This window comes from Panthera onca, chromosome D2, assembly GCF_046562875.1.
Source record: "Panthera onca isolate mPanOnc1 chromosome D2, mPanOnc1 haplotype 2, whole genome shotgun sequence".
Lineage (NCBI taxonomy): Eukaryota > Metazoa > Chordata > Mammalia > Carnivora > Felidae > Panthera > Panthera onca.
The window spans coordinates 32,986,397-33,006,774 of NC_138349.1; the positions used below are offsets into that span (position 1 = coordinate 32,986,397).

The window sequence follows — 20,378 nt, forward strand, 5'->3', positions numbered from 1 at the left end:
TTGCAAAAGACCCAGCGTCTTTTTACTGAATGGAACTTCTGTTCCCTCATTCCTGAGTGTGGTATGGGCCTGTGCTGTAGACGTCTGTGATAGATGATGTGGTGAATAGCCTTAGGAGTTTTGTGGTTCAAAAGCCAAGATGAGAGGGAACTATGGATTGTCTATAAGACTGGACACCTCTCCTGCCAATATCAAACCCACGCTTCTTTCCCATTCTCAGGCTCCAATTGACCCCTTTTTTAGAATTTTTTTTTTTTCAGCCACACTTAGTAACTTCTTAGTTACTAAGACTAGACCACTAGACTCTGGCCCAACCTTGACTCTTCTGAGAATTCAAAATGCCCTTGTCTATCCTTTCCCTACAAGGAGGCATCATGTAGTGACTGTGGAGACAAAAGGCATCATCTGTCTCCTGGGCTTGCCTTTATTAGTTTGAGGTTATATGTTCACAATGGAAACAGAGCTAAGATGTTTTCCTTTTATCTCATGAATTTGGGAATCTGCCCTGGTTTGAATTATCTAGATTGTCTCAATGGAGGGTTCCAAATGTGCGGGATGCTACAATTAGACACCTTTGTTTTAGTTCTGTAGACACAGCCATATTTGGGAAACACAAATGGGCCAGTTTTGTATTTAAGACTTGTCTTGGTTAACAATGCATGTTTGAGAAACCGTGTGTGCCCAGAGTTGTACATATAAAGAGTTTGAGAAGGAGCTCAGGGCTCTGGAATGCCATGAAGTCGGGTTTGGAGCAGGGAATTGGCAGCGAGCAGGCGTGGGGAGCAGTGGGGTACTGGGTGTGTGTTGTCACCGGGCAGCCCCTGCTGACTATTTTAAGATGAAATGTTTTGGTGCGATTGCTTCTTTAGGAAATCTGGCTGAACATCTTAGTCTTTTTATCGCCCCCCTTGTCCTCATAAGGAACTACACGGGAGTAGTTTGGCTTCATTAAACAAAAGCAATCACTGGAGATTAATGTTGGAATCCCACATTTGGGGCATTCGCTATTAGTCCTGTGGAAGATTGCATCATGTGGGACTGTGTTCAAATAGACGGGGTTGTTAGTGGTGCGTTTTCTAGCTTGTCGCCTAGAACTTTCTGTTGAAAGTTCTGAAGATGACACAATTGCATAACAAATGCTAGGTATGAGCTAAAAAACATTACTTTTTTGTTAAAAAAAGAAATGTCGTATAAACAGTCTGGAAAATAGAAGTGAAATTTAAAAGTTACCTGTAATTCCATGCTACCAAATCATTATTAGAATTTGGGCATGTTTCCTTTCCAATATATGAAATAGGTTTTATTTTTTACATAACTAGAATCACAGATGTCCTACAAACCTACACACTGCTTTCTTCACCTAATCTTGTAAGAAGTGTTTTCCCATGTTGTGTGGTCTACATAACCATTATCTTTGTAACTGTCCAACAGTCCACCCAGAGGGGTGTGTGGCCGTGTAATTGGCTTCCTGTTACTGAACACCAGAGAGTGTCCAGGTTCTCACTATTATTAGTAAAGCTGTGGTAAACATCGCTGTGTAGCTTTGTTGTCATTTGGGATTCTTTCTTTGGGCTAGATTCCCCGAAAGCACAAAGGGATTGAGGTGGATAGCTCTGGATGTGTTACGTTCAAAACAGTGATAACCGTTTACAGTGTTACTGGTAGGAAAATGTCAGTGCCTTTGCCTCAGCTGAGTGTTGGTGTTTTTAAATTTGTGGACTAATTTAAGAAGTTAAAAAAAAAAAGACATTATTTGAATCTATTTTTTTTTTAAAGCTAATCAGGTTAAGTGAGCATTTTCTTATAGGTTTGTTTGTTTGCCTTTTTTCTTCTGGGAATTATTTCTTCATGCTTTTTAAATTTTTTTTCCTGGCAGTGAGTATGAGTATACTATAAGATAAGGATATTAACCCTCTCTGTTATGTTTGCTGCAAACCATGCATTTTTAAAAACATAATGTAACATATGATTACAAGTTGTCACCCAAATTCTATTATCTGAAGCTCAAATAATATTGCATTTATAAGACTTGAAACTATTTAGGGGCTGTATTTCGCTTATTGTCAATTTTGTTGGCAGCATCAACTTTTTATGTTTGCTTAAAGGCTCCATTTAAGTATAAAAGGTAAAACGTGATTGCAGTTGTATTGCAATCTTTTATAATTAGTCTTCTAGCTTCAAATCTGACCCATCTCTGGGAAAGGCCTGGGATGAGAGTGTGATGATTTTAGTGGGCACTTGGGCGTGGGATTCCTGAATTCTGTGATTATAAATTGGTCTTGTTAAAATGAGTTCCTTATCATCACAACTTTTTGTGGTGATTAAAAACAAAACTAAGGGGCGCCTGGGTGGCTCAGTCGGTTAAGCATCCAACTTTGGCTCAGGTCATGATCTCAAGGTTCGTGGGTTCAAACCCCGCATTGGGCTCTATGCTCACAGCTCGGAGCCTGGAGCCTGCTTCGGATTCGGTGGCGCTCTCTCCCTCTCTCTCTCTCAAAAATAAACAGAATAAAATAAAATGAAAGCTAAAGCAAAATCCAAACCCTTTCATTTGTGTTGGGCCAGTGCATCTGGCATTAAAGGTTGAGGAGGTAAGGGAAAGGGTCTTAGTGGTGGGAAGAAACAATGACATGAATGACTTGGAGACTCTTCTTTGGGATTCAGAAGGAGTGACAAATCTGGTACAGTGGAGTTTAGGGTTTATTGAATATATGGAGATGAGCCTGGGATGCTCATCAGGACCTTGTCTTCATGGCCGTATGGTATATTCAGGAATCTGGACTTAAATTTTTAGACCTGCATTTCCCAAAGTGTAACATCTGAGGTGAGTTGAGAAGTATGTCTTCGAACGTTTGAAGATGTTAGCATTCATTCCTTGATTCTCTCTCCTGTGCAGAAATTATTCCTTTCTGTGGTCCCATAACACTTAGCTCAGATTGCTAGCAGAAGGGTTACCCATCATATTGTATTTCAGTGGGACATGTGTGTCACCCTAAAATTCTGTGGTGGCCTCAAAGACTGCAGCTGTCTGATTCATGCTGGTCTCCTCTGGGCTAAGCACCATCTTGGGTGCATAGCAGGCATGAAAGAAATACTGTTTGAACAGTGTCACCAGGCCAGTGTTTTAGCCACATTGTTCCTTCCTAGGAAGTTTGCTGTCTTTTTTCTGTTTTCTCTGTACTGCCCAAGCCAGCCCCTCTGAGTTCACAGGAGCTCTGTGGATCATTTTCCCTGTGGGAATTTGACACATAAGAAGTCGTCTTCCCCTGCTAAAGCCACAGTGTGGCACTATATGGGCTGTACAGGGTGGTTCTGAGGCTGATCAGGCCATTGTAATGGTCAAGGAATAAGGAGGTGGAACACAATGGTGAGTATGAGGATGGAAGCACAGAGGTGGCTGAGGTTATGACTCACGAAGAAGGAGGAATTGATCAGACCAGGCAGCTTGTCAGGTGTGGGGTGGGAAGGGAGTGACAAGGAAAAGAGGAGAAAACAGTGTGTGAGGGACGATGATTCACTCCACCGTTAACTGGGTGCTTGCCAGGCACCGTACCAGATGTTGGGGTACAGAGAAGAGGGAGACCCTGCCTTACCAGAAGGTGCTCACTGTCTAGCGGGTTCCATGAATGAGGCCTGATTGGAGGAGCAGACACAGATGGGAAGGCAAAGTGGGGCAAGATGAGTGAAGGACTCAGCCGGCTCTCGCAGCTGGTTATCAGGACTCGGTGTTCAGTGAGTAATGGAGTGCTATTGAAAGGTTCTAATGAGGGAAATGGCACTTCCAGTCTGTGCATTGACTGTGGAGGGCTGATTCTCATCTGGAATTCTGTATCTGTTGCCAAGGGGCCAAAGGCTGAAGATGGCCTGAGGAGGAAGAAGAGGGATAGGGGACTTAGTAGAAGGGGTAAAAAGACAAAGAGAAACTTTATCTGAATCCGTTTTTGCACCCCAGTAAGGATATGGGTTAGATTTCTGGTTTAGGAACCTTTGTTTTGTAGCCACGGAACCCAATCATCCCAGGAAAACTCAGGAAATTATAAATGAATGAAATCAGTAAAAGCACAGCCACCATGGTTGGAGTGAAAGGTGGGGAACGGGTGGGTGGGTTACGTGCACTGTGGCATGAGCGTCCTTCCAAAACAGGCAAGAAACCAGGGAAATGGGCTAGGTAACCTGGCATGGATCCTTCCAGCTCTCCCATTCCAGATGAAATCCTCAAGGAAAAGAGCATGAAGAAGGAGAGGGATGAGGACCCAGTGCAGGGTCTGCTAGGTCTTTAAACTCCTGGAAGAACTATGGAGGCCCTGTTCTAGAAAGAAGATCCCCATGGGCTGACGTAAACCAATCCACGGTGACACTTAGAAATCAGGACCTGGAAGTTTTATGGGAGGAAGAAGGAGTTAAGTGTTTTAAATTCAGTGGAAAGGTCAGCGAGGCCCCGACCAGTGCAGAAGCCAGTGTTGGGCTTGGCCGTGTGTGCACTGGAAACCTTTCTGAAGGCCATTTCAGATAATTGGTTAGAGCGGAAACCAGTTGGAGAGACTCCAGGAGGAAATGAGAGGATGTGGGGGATGGCCTTTCTGATGTGTTTTCCTATAGTTCCCTCTCCAGAAGCATGGCTCTTTTCACAAAAACTGTGTGTTTGTTGTGTTTTGAGCCCCCAGCTGTGTCATGGGATTCCAGACTGAAGTTAATGTCAGGGTCGAGTTTATCCTATCTTTCTCCCCTTGAAAGGAAGTGTCAGCGACTCAATGTTTATCCTTTGTGGCTTTCTGAAGAACCTTCTGCACCCTCTCCAGCAATGTAGAGTGTGCATTTGAAGAGACATGACCATTAATAGAGATTAAGAAGAGGATGAACTGTCAAAAAAATTGGAGAAATTTGGCTTTGCTGGTGGGTCAGCAAAGTATAAAAAGCAATAAGGCCAAGCATTTATTCTGGGGCTTTGTGAGCTATCACTGTTCTTTTCAAGCCATTGGAAGGAGGTAGCTGCAAATATATCAAATCAAGTCCCAGATGGGGTTTCAAAGCCAGAGTATGGTTTGGTTGGAATGGGGAGCTAGCTTGCTTTTAGGCAGCTACTGTGGATTTAAGGAGGATCCTGGTTATCTTGAAGTGAAGACTCCAAAATTAGGTTCTAAAGGCTGACTAGAGACAAGGACAAAGTTCATGACTGAACGCCATGAGGATGACACAGTGTCTCTCCTATGGAAACTTAAAAGTGTGTGTGTGTGTGGGGGGGGGGGGGGTGGGTGTACACATGTCCTTATGTACATATGTGGAGAGAAACAATAGAAGCCAAACACCGTGGGCACAGGAGAAGCTGGAGCACCCTGTGTGAGAGGTCAACCCGAAACTCCTTCTTTTCCCAGAATCTTTGCTGGACCTTGAGTTCATTTTTACAAACTCAATTCTTCCCTTGTTATATATCCCCGAACCATCCATATAAGGAAGGACCTTCTTTCCTTCTCCAATAAACAAGCCATATTTAGTTATTGGATCCTATTTGAGCTGGAAGCATGAGTATAATTTTTGCTTTTTAGTAATTATTCACTCTGTGTCATCAAGACTTATCTCAGAATTACAGGGTCATGGAATTAGGGAGAGACCATGCGGAACCATTAATTATCCAGTTGTATTCTTAACAAGTCTGGCTACTTCACATCTTGTTCTTCTGTTGGAATGTCTGTGTTGATGCTGTGGCCCTTTAACCAAGTACTGTAGGTCCTGACTGCCCAAGGCATGGAATGGCCACTTGACCTTCGCTGGCCCACCCAAGCTGTGACACTGTGTAGGTTCCTGCAACTCATAGTGGGATAGCTGTCCGCCGGCAGCTGTATGTTTTTGTCACTAGGTGGCACTGTTCATCTTTTTGGCTTTTACCCAAAGGTGCCTGCTTCTTTTGGAGGGGCTTGTGAGAGAAATTCCAAAGACATGGCATCATGTTCTCAACCACATCAAACTCTTTACAGCTTAGTTTTTAAGTAAATATTAAGTGTCAGGGGGTTTTATGTAAAATAAATTCTCACATTCTACATATGATTTTAATAGCTTGCATTATTTCTAAATAAACTGCAGGGACTAGACTATGACTTTCAAGACTATGACTTTCAGACTCCGTTTGTGCACCTTCCTGGTCACATCCTCACCACCCTGACTCAGAGCTGTTCAGGTTGTAGAGACAAAACCCTTTACTGAGCCACATGGGATTCAGATCCAGTTGGCCTTACTTCAGGGGAGAGGAATGAAGATCCTCCTCTCAGAATGAAACCTTGGGACCCGCCCCCCCCCCCCCCCCTTCTTGTTCCGGTCAAGATTCTCAGGTTGCAGATGACCAGAAACTGCCTCTGGCTAACTCCAACTGAAGAGGGGGTTTGTTGGTAAGATCTTGGGTCGTTCAGATTTGTGGAGGCTGGAGAACTGCGCCCAGAACAGGGGCAGGAATTCAAGGAGGCTGAGTCGGATGGAATGAGAGCTGAAATCAGGCCCTGACACGGTCTGGATTGGATGTCGCTACAGTTGCTGCCGCCACTGATGAGGACTGGACACTGGGTGCCCTCCTTGGCACAGCTGCCACTGCCACCCTTGCTGCAGATTTTATTTTACTTTACGTTACCCCCTCCATGTGTCACCTGCTGCAGATTCAGTCACCAAATGAGAGCCTGCAACAGAATCTCCTACCCAAAAAGTCTGTGTCCGGAGCCGCTGCTCACCTGGGCGTGGTCGTTGTCACCTATCACTGTCATTCCAGTTCTTAAAATGTTCAAATAGTGTCCTGCCACTCTGGGCCCATTCTCCTTCCATCTTACAGTTCCAACCACTAAATGGTTAACCTCTGGCATGGGGTTGGGGCGCAGCTCCCAGAGAGTGCTAAAGTGGTATCTTCTGTGGTTGCTGGGCACTTGTGGCAAAATGATGGTATTTGGGATATTTTTCCTGACCGTATGTACTTTAGATCAGTTTGTAAGCAAGTGTGGGGCTGACACTTAGAAATTACTAGTATCTGTATTGAAAAGTATTAAGTGTGCAAAGGGCTACCTGCGTATGACAGTGATTTTCATCATGTGTGAGTTGCGGCATCTTTTTTGCTTGATTCAGAAGACCTCTCCATTCATCTCTTTCCCAGCCCGAGAATGCTGTTGTGCCATGTACTTATTTTTAAATTAAGATGAATTAAACTAAACTATACAGAGGGAATCGGTGCATGAATTATGGACGGTGATTACAAAAAAATATGATATAGCCATTAAATAATGGATATGATAACTGTGTAAAAATCAAGAGAAATGTTCAGGAAATCTTTAGTTTAAAAATTAAAACACAAAGCCGCCAGACATTAAGTTTACAACTACAAAAATGCTACTTGTTGAAGATAAAGGTTAGGAAGGACTATAAAGAAAGAAAATACATTTGATTAAGATAGCTTCATGGCTGAATCAAAAACATGTCTTCAATCACTTTAAAAGTTGAACAAAACCTTAATGAAATTATTAAAGTTATTTTATAAATAAAAATGTTTGGGTGCCATGATGACAGCCTTTTTGGTCTTGGGAGGCAAACTGGGGTATCCTAAAACCGGGCTTGGACACCACTGGGGTGTACAGAACACAGAAGGTTGTGTTCCTTAACTGAAAGAGCAAATGTTTCCACAGGTGGGGGGGAGGGGCGGCTGTTGAAGGTCACAGATAGTCTCAGGCGTATTTGACAGTGTCAGAGACAAGCTATCGCTGATTCGGGGCCGCAGAGGACTTAGAATGATTTCCTTTTTGCCCCTAGCATCCTAATCAGCTCCAAGGACAGTAAGCAAGGCAGCGGCCCAAGGCAGTGGTCCGTGTGTTACAAAGGAAACTAACACAGGTCTCCTTGTGCAGACCCTCAGACCATACGGTGGCCTTCTTATTACAGGGGTCATGAACTAGAGAGTTGATGTCCTCTCCCTCATTGCTTCTCAATTTTAAAGTGCAAAGAGACCAGCTGGGGATCTTGTTAAAATGCAGATTCTGATTCAGTTGGTGTAGGGTCAAGCCTGAGTTTCTGCATTTTTAATAAGCTCCCAGCTGATGCCAGAACCGCTGGTCTGTGGACCACACTTTAAATAGCAAGGTTCCATATATCCTGAAGGCTCGCTTTTCAGATTTCTTTCCAATATGTTCAGCTAGACCTTTTTATTCAAAATGTGTGCTTTGAAAAGTATAGAATGTTGTTGAGAGATGAAAGACCTGCACAAAGGGACGGAGAGTCTATTCTCATGAATTGAAAAATCCAGTTTTGTTAAAATGTTAATTTTCCTTCAGCTGTATAGATTCAACATGATCCCAATCAAAAGGCCAGCACCGTTTCTATTTTGTTTTGTTTTTGGTAGAAATCGATAAGATTCTAAACTGTGTGAAAATGTGAAGGATCTAGAAGGGCCAAAAATGATTTTGAGAAAAAATGAATTTGGAAGACTGACACTACCTGATTTCAAGACTTAGGCTAAAGCTAGGGCAGTCAGATAATTAGTTATGGGTTAAAGTCAGACCAGTGGAACAGAAGAAAGTCCAGAAATAGACCCCCACATACGTGACTAATTCCCAAATTGTGGTATGCTAAGTGAGAGAAGCCAGCTGCAAAAGATTACATACACTGTGATGCCATGTGTAAAATGTTCTAGAAAAAAGGGTTAAACTATAGTGATAGAAAGCAGATCAGTGGTTACTGAAGACTTGGGAGGAGACCATAGTGAGTGAGTAAGTAGAATGCATTCCCACCTTGGGGCCCAGAGTGCACAACCTTCAGGTCAGTCTGTTTAGGTTCCACCACCAATCTGTGCCCCTCTCTGTACTCCGGTCTCCTCATCTGTGCAAACTAATACAGTGTCAGTGCTTACCTTGTAGGGTCATTGGGAAAATCAAATGAATATATTTGATGCATCAAGAACATTTCCTTGTTCATAATACGCTACGTATATATAGCTTATTATATATACGTGGCTTATTCTTTGATAATCAGTTTTTGTTGTGATCTTACCTCTTTCTCACAAAATTTGGTTCTTTCCTTCACCCTCTCCTTGATCCATGTGCATTCATGGAACTTGGGGTTTTTAATAGAATCTTAGAACTGGAAGAGGTCTTGGATAGTATCTTAACAAAGTACGGGTGACAAAATGGAGGCCAAGGAGGTTGAGTGACGTGCCCAACGTCATGTTCCCACGTAGCCAACCAAGAACTAAAGGCATGGCCAGGAGACTCCTCGTTCTGCTCTGTTTTATCAAGGATTATGTATGGTGTTTGCATTCTTAATGTAAACCATTGGGACTTCTTGTGAACCCACCATTCCTCAATTCTGTTGTGTTGGTGTTTGTTTTTCTGCAGAGCAGTTCAGAGCCCCAGTTGCAGAAGACTTGTCCTGTTACCACCATGAGCTCTGGTAAGTCACTTTAAATCCTGTCTTTCTCTTCTGAACAAATCTACAAAACTGGGTGGTTTACCCAGATTTCCCATCTACTCTTAAGGCCCCAAATGCATTTCATTTTTTATTTTTTGAGACCTGGGTAAGCGTCAAAGCTTTGTCGTAAGTCGTCATTGCTACCATCACCTTCGTTATTAATGATTTAATGAGCACCTGTTATGTCTTAAGAACTATGATCTACATTTCACATGCGCTATGTCCTAATTTTTATATATTTCTAATTTTTAAACAACTTTATTGAGATACAATTGGCATAAAATGAACTGCAGATATTTCGAGTGTACAACTTGATAAATGTTGACATATGTGTACACGTCAGTGGCATTATTTAATCCCAGTGACTACAGCAAAAGTAAACAGATTGACCATAACTGCTCCAAGGAGTGAGCTGTTCTAACATTTTCTTCATCGAGGCTGGAACAGCAGTTTGCTTACGTTTTTGCTATGCCTTTGGTAGTAACAATCAAGACCTAAGGAAATGAACAGTTTTTAGTATTTTTATTATTTATTTATGAGAGAGGGAGAGTGCACATGGGGGCACAGGGGAGGGGTGGAGGTGGGGAGAGAGAGAGAGAAAGAGAGAGAGGGAGAGAAAGAATGAGAACGAGAATCTTAAGCAGGCTCCACGCCCAGCATCGGACACAGGGCTCCATCTCATGACTATGAGATCATGACCTGATCTGAAATCAAGAGTTGGACGCTTAACCTACTGAGCCACCCAGGCGCCAGCCTGAGTTTTGAGTATTTTTAGTTTAGAGCGGGGATAGAAAGCACGGGCAAGGGAAGACAGAGAAGGGAACAGGTCCCCACTCGTTGTGTAGCCAAGTACTGTCAGCTTTCCAGCCCAGAATTCAGGGCAGAGAAGTTTCCATTTGGAGACTAAGGCCCACCTTGGCTTCTGAGCATGCCCTACAGCCTCCTGAGACCTGTAGGCTGAGAGGGAGTTGGGCAGATGACCAAGTTGTAGCTCATTCAAAAAGGTCTCCTGGGGGTGCCTGGGTGGCTCAGTCGGTTAAGCATCCAACTCTTGATTTCTGCTCAGGTCATGATCTCACGGTTCATGAGTTTGAGCCCCGAGTCGGTCTCTGTGCTGACAGCACAGAACTGGTTTGGGATTTTCTCTCTCTGCCCCTCCCCCGTTCGCCTGTGCGCATGTGTTCTCTCTCTCAAAATAAATAAATCTTTAAAAGAAAAAAGGTCTCCTAATTCTGCATTCTCTCTGGAGTATTAATCTAATCTCTGTCCATTAAAAACAAGCCTTTCTCGGGAGCCTGGGTAGCTCAGTCAGTTGAGTGTCCCAAACTTTGGCTCAGTTCATGATCTCATAGTTAGTGGGTTCGAGCCCTGTGCCGGGCTCTGTGCTGACAGCTCAGAACCTGGAGCCTGCTTCAGGTTCCGTGTCTCCCTCTCCCCGCCACCCCCCACTCCCCGCACTCTGTCTCTCTCTCTCTCTAAAATAAATACACATGAAGAAAAAAAAAAAAAAAAGCCTTTCCATTTATTGACACACAGTGCCCTGTTAGCCAAATCCTAAATTGTGCAGGACAGCATGTGCTTAGGACAGAGGATGGCTCCAGGTGGAACAGTGCAGGGCCTCAACTTGGCTTCCTCACACACCAACTGTCTGGCCTCTGGCCCGTGGGGGCCATCTCAGCATTCTCCTCTGTGAAATGGACATCATGAAAGCACCGGCCCGCCCGGACTTTGTGAGGATGAAGTGAGGCAGTGCTTCTCAAGTACTGTGCCCGCGGCATCACCAGGGTTGGGTCCTCCGTTGTCGGTTCAGCTCACGTGTCCTCCTTGAGAGGAGGGGAACTCGACTTGTCTCTGATTCCCTGAGCGCTTTTGCTGCACATGCAGATGCCACACACTTTCTTTTTCCCTCCACGTGGACTTGGGTACCTCCAGGAGCTCCTGCTTTGTAACTCATTTTTTTTCTTTTTGTTTGCTTGGCTTTTTGGTTTTGCTGTCATTTAAAACAGGCCAGGTCTTTTATTTTTTATGTATTTTTTACTTTTCTTTCTTTTTTTTTTTTTTTAACTTTTGCCCTAAAATTTCTGGCTCTACCAGAGTTCGCCTAAGCTGGCATTGCCGCTCCTGGCACGCTTAACGGTAGAAGGAGGAAGAAGGGAGGGGCCCGGCAGGAAGGTGAGGGTGAGGATGGGCCTGCGGGACTGGACTTCTCCCAGGTTCGCCGTCAGGCGTGGTGCGAGAAGGTATTTCATAGAAAGAGTCCAAAAAATCCGGACCTTTTGGCCTGATAATCTCACTCTTGGGAATTTCCATCTTAATTCAGAGGAAACAAAAACATCACCCACACGAAGGTGGGGAGTGAGCAGGTTCCTGATGTGCATTTGTTTGATGGAATATTATGCCAGTATTGAAAGTGATCATTAAGGGCACCTGGGTGACTCAGTCGGTTAAGCGTCGGGCTTCGACTCTGGTCATGATCTCACTGTTCGTAAGTTTGAGCCCTGCATCTGGGGCTCTGTGCTGACAGCTCAGAGCCTGGAGCCCTCTTCAGAGTCTGTATCTCCCTCTCTCTGATCCTCCCCTGCTCGCTCTCTCTCTCTCTCTCTCTCTCTCTCAAAAATAAATAAACATTAAAAAGAAATAGATCATTAGGAAGAAAGCAGCTGTGTAGAAAACATTAGTTTTAACCTTTGGTGGAAAGAGAAGCATGAAAATGATGGCACTTTTTAAAAAAATATTTTTATTTAGTTAGTTTACATCCAAGTTAGCATATAGTGCACCAATGATTTCGGGAGTAGATTCCTTAGTGCCCCTTACCCATTTAGCCCATCCCGCCTCCCACAACCCCTCCAGGGGTTGTTCTCCCTGGAGAACCCTCCGTTTGTTCTCCAAATTTATGAGTCTCTTCTGTTTTGTCCCCCTCCCTGTTTTTATATGATTTTTGCTTCCCTTCCCTTATGTCATCTGTTTTGTCTCTTAAAGTCCTCATATGAGTGAAGTCATATGATATTTGTCTTTCTCTAATTTCACTTAGCAAAATACCCTCCAGTTCCATCCATGTAGTTGCAAATGGCAAGATATCATTCTTTTTGATTGCCGAGTAATACTCCATTGTATATATATCCATATCTTCTTTATCCATTCAGTAATGCATTCTTTTTATTCCGAGTTTGGAGGGGGCTGCCAGTCACTGAGGGAAGTGCTTTGCTCGTGTTATCTCCTTGCATCCTCCTGGCAAACCCACAAACGTGAGCATGAGGTACCAGTCCCATTCTGTAGATGGGGAAGCTGAGACCCTGAGAGATTCATGATTTACCTGTGATAACCGGCTAGTGTGTAGTGTGAAGTTTAGGCAAACCCAGGCTGTGGACACCAACACACGATGTCGCAGAGGTCTGAATCTGAGGCGATGGAACTGTTTTGCATATTTTCTTCAAGTCTAGCTATATTTAATGAAAAGAAAGAAAGGAAAGGAAATACGTGGGGCTGGGCCTGGTGGCAGCTCAGAGGCTGCCCCAGTGCTAGCGTAGGGAGGCCTGAAGCAAGGCCTACGGCCCCAGAAAGGAGACAGTGAAGACGAACTGGGGCAGGTGCACGGGGAAGGGAGAGTTGCAGAAAGAACAAGTGGGGTAATGCAGCTTCGGTTTCTGGCCTTCTTGCCAATGCCCTCCTTCCACCCATCCCTGAAATGTAGGTGCGAGGGAGATAATGGCATCCGGGAGAATTAGCCTTCATCTGTAGGTGGACAGGGCAGTGAGCAGGACAGAACCTACGGGCCAGAGTCAGGAGGTCTAGGCTGCCGGCGGGGAGGGGTGGTGGCCCTGCTTGGGTCTGGATCCAGGAGCATCCAGGATGCTGGCCTGTCAGTGAGGCTGATTGTTGAGAGCCTAGGTAGGTGACCCAGTCTCAGCCAGATGAGCTACTGGGATTTGGGGCAGGGCTTCAGGCCCAGCATTTGGGGAAATAGCATATAAGCTATTTCATATAGAATATATTTAGTTTATAGAATATGTAGGAGACATTTTTTATTTTAAAAAATCAAAAATATTTATCCCTGCTGGGGTCAAGAAGATGCCCTGTGGGATGGAGCAGACCCGAATTCAAACCGCAGCTTAGTGATCTTGGGCAGGCCTGGCATCCTCTGTGGACTTCAAATTTCTTACCTATAAGATAGGAGTCCCTAACTCCTAGCTCCAAGGGACTGGGTCTGAAGTATAAAAATGAGATGCTAATTGTGGAATGCTTAGCGTGGAACCTCAGATCCAAGCAAATAGATATTTAAAAAGCCATAGCTGGGGCGCCTGGGTGGCTCAGTTGGTTAAACGTCTGACTTCGGCTCAGGTCATGATCTCGCAGTTCATGAGTTTGAGCCCCACATCAGGCTCTCTGCTGTCAGTGCAGAGCCCGCTTTGGACCCTCTGTGTCCGTTCTTCTCTGCCTCTTGCTTATGTGCATTCCCTCCCTCCCTCCCTCTCTCTCTCTCTCTCTCTCTCTCTCTCTCTCTCTCTCTCAGAAATATTAAAGGAACACCTGGGTGGCCCAGTCGGTTAAGTGTCTGACTCTTGGTTTTGGCTCAGGTCATGATCTCACGGTTTCTTGGGTTTGGGCCCCACATCGGGCTCTGCACTGACAATACAGACCCTGCTTGGGATTCTCTCTCCCTGTCTCTCTGCCCATTCCCCACTCGTGCTGTCTCTGTCTCTCTCAAAATAAATAAATAAACTTTAAAAATATATTCAAAAATAAATAAAAAGCCATAGCTGTTATGATTCTATTTGTGGCTTGGTGGCTCCTTTGCTGTCGGGGGGCGGGGGTGGGGTCACTCCAAGCGCGCTGGTCACAGGTCTCAGGGTGGCGGGTTCTGTCTGCCCACCTGCTTGCCTTCTTGGGCCTGCCTCTGTCAATTCAGGAAGGGGGGACTTGGTCGGGGCTTAGGCTGCCGGTGGGTAGCTGGGGTCTCTCAGTGCCTCCAGCTGGGCAGAACTCAGAAACGTCTTAGCTGACCTAGAGGAAGTGACGTTTGAGGTGAGCCTCAAGGATGCACGAGATTTCCCCAAGGTAAGGAAAGAGGAGGAGGCATTCCTGGCGTGGGCCTTGCCGGTCTGGAAGTATCTGACATGCTGGTGGTGGGAGGTGCGGGGGGGTGGGGGGGATGTTGTGAGGAGACGAGGGTGGCAGGCAGCTGAGGAGGGAAATGCAGCAGGGAAAGGCTGGGACCAGTGGCTGGAGAGCCCAGAATCCAAGCTGAGCTGCCCAGGCTTTGTCCCTTGAGGTAGCTGCTGGCCACTGTGGCTTGTGTGTTTGCTTGCTTTTAATTATCAGAAAGGTCAGTTAATTTAAATATAATCAGGTAGGCCAAGGTACACGTCATCCAACTTACTAAAGAATTAGGTTCTTAACAATCATTTGTGCATTTGGGGGAATTTGGAATACATTTTTTTTCCTCATGGAAATAATTGAAATGAATGAATTCCCAGACTAAATCCCAATATTTTCATTTTCAAAACAGAGGTGAAATACCCACTACTTACAGTAGAGGGGTTTAAGAAGATACTATTGCATTGAGCCATTTTGCTTTCATCTGTCCTGCACCCTGAGGCTCTTTAACCCGGAAAGGGCCATGGTTAGATCAGGAGCTAGACGGTTCTCTCCAGACGTAGATTGGCAGTGGGCATAGAGAAGGGACAGAATGGAGGTGGGGCGTGGGGAGGCGGTGGTTGGGGAACCGTGTCCTCTCTGGGACAGAAACCCAAGAGCCTCAATGGGGGATAGTGGGCAGGGGAGGAGGGGCAGTGTCCAGAGACATTGCAGGGGAGGGATAGCATGCCTTTGTGACCGGGGATGTGGGTGTGAGGTGAAGGAAGGTGTCAAAGAACCTGAGGTCTCTGTCTGCTGACAGCTCTCACTCTGGATGCCCAGGGATGTGTTTGAGCTAGCCTTCGAGTCAGCTTGCCAGTGAGCAGCTAAGCTTTTGTCATTCAGGAGATACCGTTTTGAGGGAATTCAGCAGATTTTTATTTTATTTTATTTTATTTTTTAAATTTTATTTTATTTTATTTTACTTTTTTAAAATTTATTTATTTTTGAGAGAGACAGAGCAAGTGGGGGAGGGGCAGAGAGCGAGGGAGAGAGAATCCCCAGCAGGCTCTGCGCTGTCAGCACAGAACCCTATATGGGACTCAAACTCACAAACCATGAGGTCATGACCTGAGCTGAAACCAAGAGTCGGACTCTTAAATGACTGAGCCACTCAGGTCCCCCAGGCAGATTTTTTTTTTTTCTAATGGCAGGAGAGTTTGTCATCTACCACATACTTCCCATCCCCAAACAGCTTTTGTGTTCTGTCCTGGTTCAAGCCACACCACATGCTCAGAGTTCTCCCGTGGTGCCCAAGGGGGCCCTCCTCAGGCCCCGAGAAAGCCTGCCTGTCCCAGCATGTCACATCAGCAGGACTCAATAAATGTTGGGGGCACATAATCCCAAGCCTGTGTTCTTTGTGTCTCTTTCAGAATGTGATGTTGGTGTTTCTAAAGCCGTGGTGAACGGGTTGGCGCCAGGCAGCAATGGGCAGGACAAAGGTAAGGTCTTGAGGGGAAGCCCGGCTGGTACCACAAAGCAGTTCTACGTGGAGCAGAGTATGTTGGGCCTGGGCCACTGGCCTGCCATGAGCAGTCACTGGTCGAATCGGGTCATGAACTGGAGACCTGTTTCTCATGCCAACTTTGAGCATGTTCTTGCATCTCGTGGGTGCAAGGTCGCTCTTTTCCACTGTGAGGTGACGTGTTAAAACCTGTCCCCCACTCATAAGATGTGAGTAACAACAGGTCAAGTACACCGACTGAGGCCTGTGTCACGCCTGGTGTGAATGGCATTTATCGGCCTGAAGTCTCTCTCGCCCAGCATTTTACCTTCACCTACGGTAAATAGTGACACGCTCACAGTCCTGACCCTGAGGCAAGACCCTCTAATGCTGAAATAAGTTATTTCGGTGGCATTAGTTTCCTGTGCATCTTCGATTTTCAGGTTTTAAACATTTTCGGACAAAAGATTTAAGTGTGAAGTGAATTATGGGTAAGATGACCTTTGAGGTCCTGTTTGTCCTGTGGTCTCTCATGGTCAGTGTCTCAACGTGGCTGCCCAAGTAGCCGGGCAGCAAGGCTCCCATGTCACTTCTGCAGTGTGTCGTGAGCAGAGTGGTGAAGTACCTTGCTTCTGCTGCTCACGGACAGACATCTTGGGAGGTCCATCGTCTTTATGGATGTGAGTGCCCTTATCTAGAAAATGAGGGAATTAGATGTTATGCAGTGTTTATTCCTGCTTCAAATTCGGAGTTTTGGTGATTCCAAATCTGTGCTCATCCCAATACATTTTGTGGTATCAATGAGAGGGGGCAAAAGTCCTGTCATTGAGCATTCAAGTCAAAATGCACCATCTCTCAAAGAATAATTTCAGAAAGTGACACATTTGGCCTTCGTAATTTCCTTCTGGTTCAGCCGAATATTCCTCTTGAGACCAGGCAAAGTGTAAAGTCAGGAGGAGCAGCCGGGAAGGGAAGGCATAGAGCACAGGAGGAGATGGGGAAGGGGGGGGGCCAGTTGGTTTGGGGGTCATCTCCTCTGCTGCTCTGTGCTCCTTGCCTCCCTGCTTCCCTCCCCGACCACCCCTCTCTCATGGTGTGGGTCCATGTTCTCAGGGCCTTGGACAATCTTACTAAGTTACGCTTGGGAGCGTTGAGGGGCAGTGCCTGTGGCATGGCTCCAGGGGTGTGTTTAAGCATCCAGTGAGCATGGGGAGGGGTTGGGCCCTGATGCTTAGAAAACTTGTGGGGCCACCAACCCCATCCCCGTGAATTCATCAGTAGAGGAGACTTCAGGGGTGTGGGAGAGGGTGGCAGGTGGATTCCACTCTCAACTCGGTAAGACTCAACCTTCATTTGGAAAGGAGGCAGCAGATGTCACCTGAAGGTGATCATGGCGGCCTGGGGGAACTGAACAGGTTACTGAACCAGGTGCCAGGACATCTAAGCTCCAGCCTCTTCACCTAAAAGCTGGATGACTCTGAGCAGCTCTGAGCCTCTTGCTTTTTCCTCTGAAAATGGTAACAAAATTCCCAGGTGGTCATAAGGAGCAGGCAGTAGGATTGCTGTGAAAGCATCTTAATACAGGTAATATTGCTATTATCTACTTAGTTGTTGATGGCCGTATGCTATGTGACTGCCTTATGAAGCAGCAGCATGATGGACTGGAAGGTGAACTCTCCAAGGTTGAGGTGCCTACATCCCTCCTGTCCCCAGACAGGCTCACCTGCGTGATACTGATGCACTGGTGACCATCTTGCTTCCCAAACAGCCTCACCCCCATTTATTACGTAGATCTGGGGCCATAAGACCTCGGAGTGCTACTCGTTGGGGTGACATTGGTGCCATGACACATGAGCTCCCATCTCTATTTGCTGCCATTAGGGCGAGAGGGTGAGGGGAGGCCCCCCAACAGGCTTATCGTGAGGAGGAAGGTTCGGGGATGTGCCCACCATTGAGACTCCAAAATTTGGGGACACAGGGGGTGCAGGGCAGCCTGCAGATGGAGAAGTATGAGCACCCAGGATATAAGGACACATCCCTGGCCACATCCCAGGCAGCCATCCTAGTTCTCTTACCCACATGCTGGCTGTCAGGATCCTGGGCTGCGTCCGTGGGTGCTTCCCAGAGCCTTGAGCACGCACTGGACACCTGGCAACCTCTTGTCCAGGAAAGGCCGGTTTGAGCAAGACCATCTGCTGCCCAACAGATGGAGGTTCTGATTTGCTCGGGGACAGAGGACCATGGTTGTGAGAGCAGACACAGGACCCCGGAAGTTGTGATGGTGGGGAAGCAGCTGTGGTGTCTGAGAGGACCAGGCAGCTCAGCAGCTTGTTCCCTTCCCTCCTCCGCTCATCTGGGGCCTGAGCCAGAGCTCTCCTCCTCACGGCCCTGCCCCCAGCACAGACACCCCGGCATTATTCTCCCAGGGGCCCCTTGGACGCTGGGTGCTCTCCCTTCCTCTGTGTGCCAGGCCATCTGTGTGTCTGGAAATCTCTTTGTCCAGAGTCTTGGCACATTCCTGCTGTGGCACGAGGCACAGATGAACACTGACCAACTGCGTATGGGTGACGGTGGGAGGGTTCTGCCATATTGGCATGGAACCCTGGAGAGGGAAAGCAGGTTATTTTAAATTACCCCATCTACTGCTCTTCATATTGTTCTTTTCGTGTGGGCGACTTCCTCCTATTGTCCCTGCCCAGTTCCTCAACTGCCTGAGTGTTTCCCAAATGTTCTTTCTGGATACACCATTTACCCTTTTGTGTTTTCAGCAACTGCCGACCCTTTACGTGCACGCTCTATTTCTGCTGTTAAAATAATTCCCGTGAAGACAGTGAAAAGCTCTTCAGGCCTGGTACTCCCTCCAGGTATCTTTTCTTGGGTTTCTTTCTTTCTTTCTTTCTTTCTTTCTTTCTTTCTTTCTTTCTTTCTTTCTTTCTCTCTCTCTCTCTTTCTTTCTTTCTTTCTTTCTTTCTTTCTTTCATTAGCTTATCATGCATGTTTTTCCTTTCTTTCCTTCTAACAAAGACTCAAAGGCTTAATCCTTATTCCCTCTCACATCCTTGGCTGGTTTCCTTTCTTCATGTGTGGGTGTGTGTGTGTGTATGTGTGTGGGTGTGTGTGTGTGTGGGTATGTGTGTGTGTCTGTGAGCCAGCAAGTCTGGAGAAGAACTGACAGGTGCCTTGCCCCTCCTCTCTTTAGTAGAAGGGTCAGTCCAGAGGCTAATCATTTACTCCTCCCTGGGTCTTTGGTACATGAGGTATGTGATACATGGAGGTACATGAGGCACGTGGCTTTGCAGAGGGGCTTCCAGCTCCCAGTATTTTATTTAAAACTTCAGTCTCCCCGAGAATGAATGTATCCCCAGAAGGAACCTCTGAGTTGGGCTGAACTTGAAGCAGCTGCCTTAGATACCTAACTAGATGCACCCCTGTGAGGCTTGCTGGGCCATTTTCCTCCTCAACCCCCTACTTCACCTCCTCTCCAAGGAGAGGGTGCCCTTCAGCTCTCTGCTCTGGCACGTAGCTTCCTTCTGTGCCAAACGGGACAAGTGAGGCTGAGGTGGCGCTTTATCCCAGTGGGGCTTTCGGGAGTTGGGCAGATCTGGTTATGGACCTGGGAACCTAGGATGGCTGGATTTGTCAGTTTGCTGCTCATCCTTTTTGAAAAGACCATGAATCAGGGGCGCCTGGGTGGCGCAGTCGGTTGGTTAAGCGTCCGACTTCAGCCAGGTCACGATCTCGCGGTCCGTGAGTTTGAGCCCCGCGTCAGGCTCTGGGCTGATGGCTTGGAGCCTGAAGCCTGTTTCCGATTCTGTGTCTCCCTCTCTCTCTGCCCCTCCCCCGTTCATGCTCTGTCTCTCTCTGTCCCAAAAATAAATAAAAAAACGTTGAAAAAAAAATTTTGAAAAGACCATGAATCAGTTTTCCCGGTAGTTTTGCGACATCAGTCACTTATCCTCTTGACAGGGTTAGACAAGTCGCATGCTCCCCAAGGCTGCCGCCTGCTCTGCCATACTTTGTGTTTTTGTGCTTCACTCTCACTGGGAAGAGGTGCTGACGGGGCTCTCTCCTGTCATGCAGTGGTCGTTCATCTGAGCTGTTGGAAAGAGGCTGCTGGACTTGGAAAGAAGGAGGGAAGAGGCTTCTCCCTGTCCTGGCACAGGAATGGGGTGGGGTTGATGTCTGAGCCTACATCCTGCCCATCACCCACCTTCAGCCTTACCATATAATCGCAGTCTTGACAATTTTAGGTCAGAGGTCCAGGCCGTGCTGTGAGCAATTTGAAAAAATGAACTGTGGAATTCAGTTCAGCTCTAGCTGCACAGAAGGAAACACGTGCTTTCTAGCACTGTGTGATTGATCTACGTCAGTTTCT

The 20,378-nt window shown here is 46.4% G+C and overlaps 1 protein-coding gene across 50 annotated transcripts in view; it reads left to right on the forward strand.

Annotated features, from left to right (window-relative positions):
* Positions 1-20,378, forward strand: part of SORBS1 (sorbin and SH3 domain containing 1) — a 230,030-nt gene that overhangs the window by 101,000 nt on the left and 108,652 nt on the right. For 38 of the 50 annotated variants that reach the window (XM_078434631.2, XM_078434618.2, XM_078434627.2 and 35 more), the window contains exons 3-5: positions 9,354-9,408; positions 15,933-16,001; positions 18,772-18,867. In XM_078434631.2, the coding sequence (XP_078290757.2) occupies positions 9,399-9,408; positions 15,933-16,001; positions 18,772-18,867 (175 nt within the window). In that variant the 5' untranslated portion in view covers positions 9,354-9,398. The remainder of the gene's footprint in view (positions 1-9,353; positions 9,409-15,932; positions 16,002-18,771; positions 18,868-20,378) is intronic. The other 12 variants (XM_078434624.2, XM_078434626.2, XM_078434652.2 and 9 more) reach the window with 1 other exon arrangement.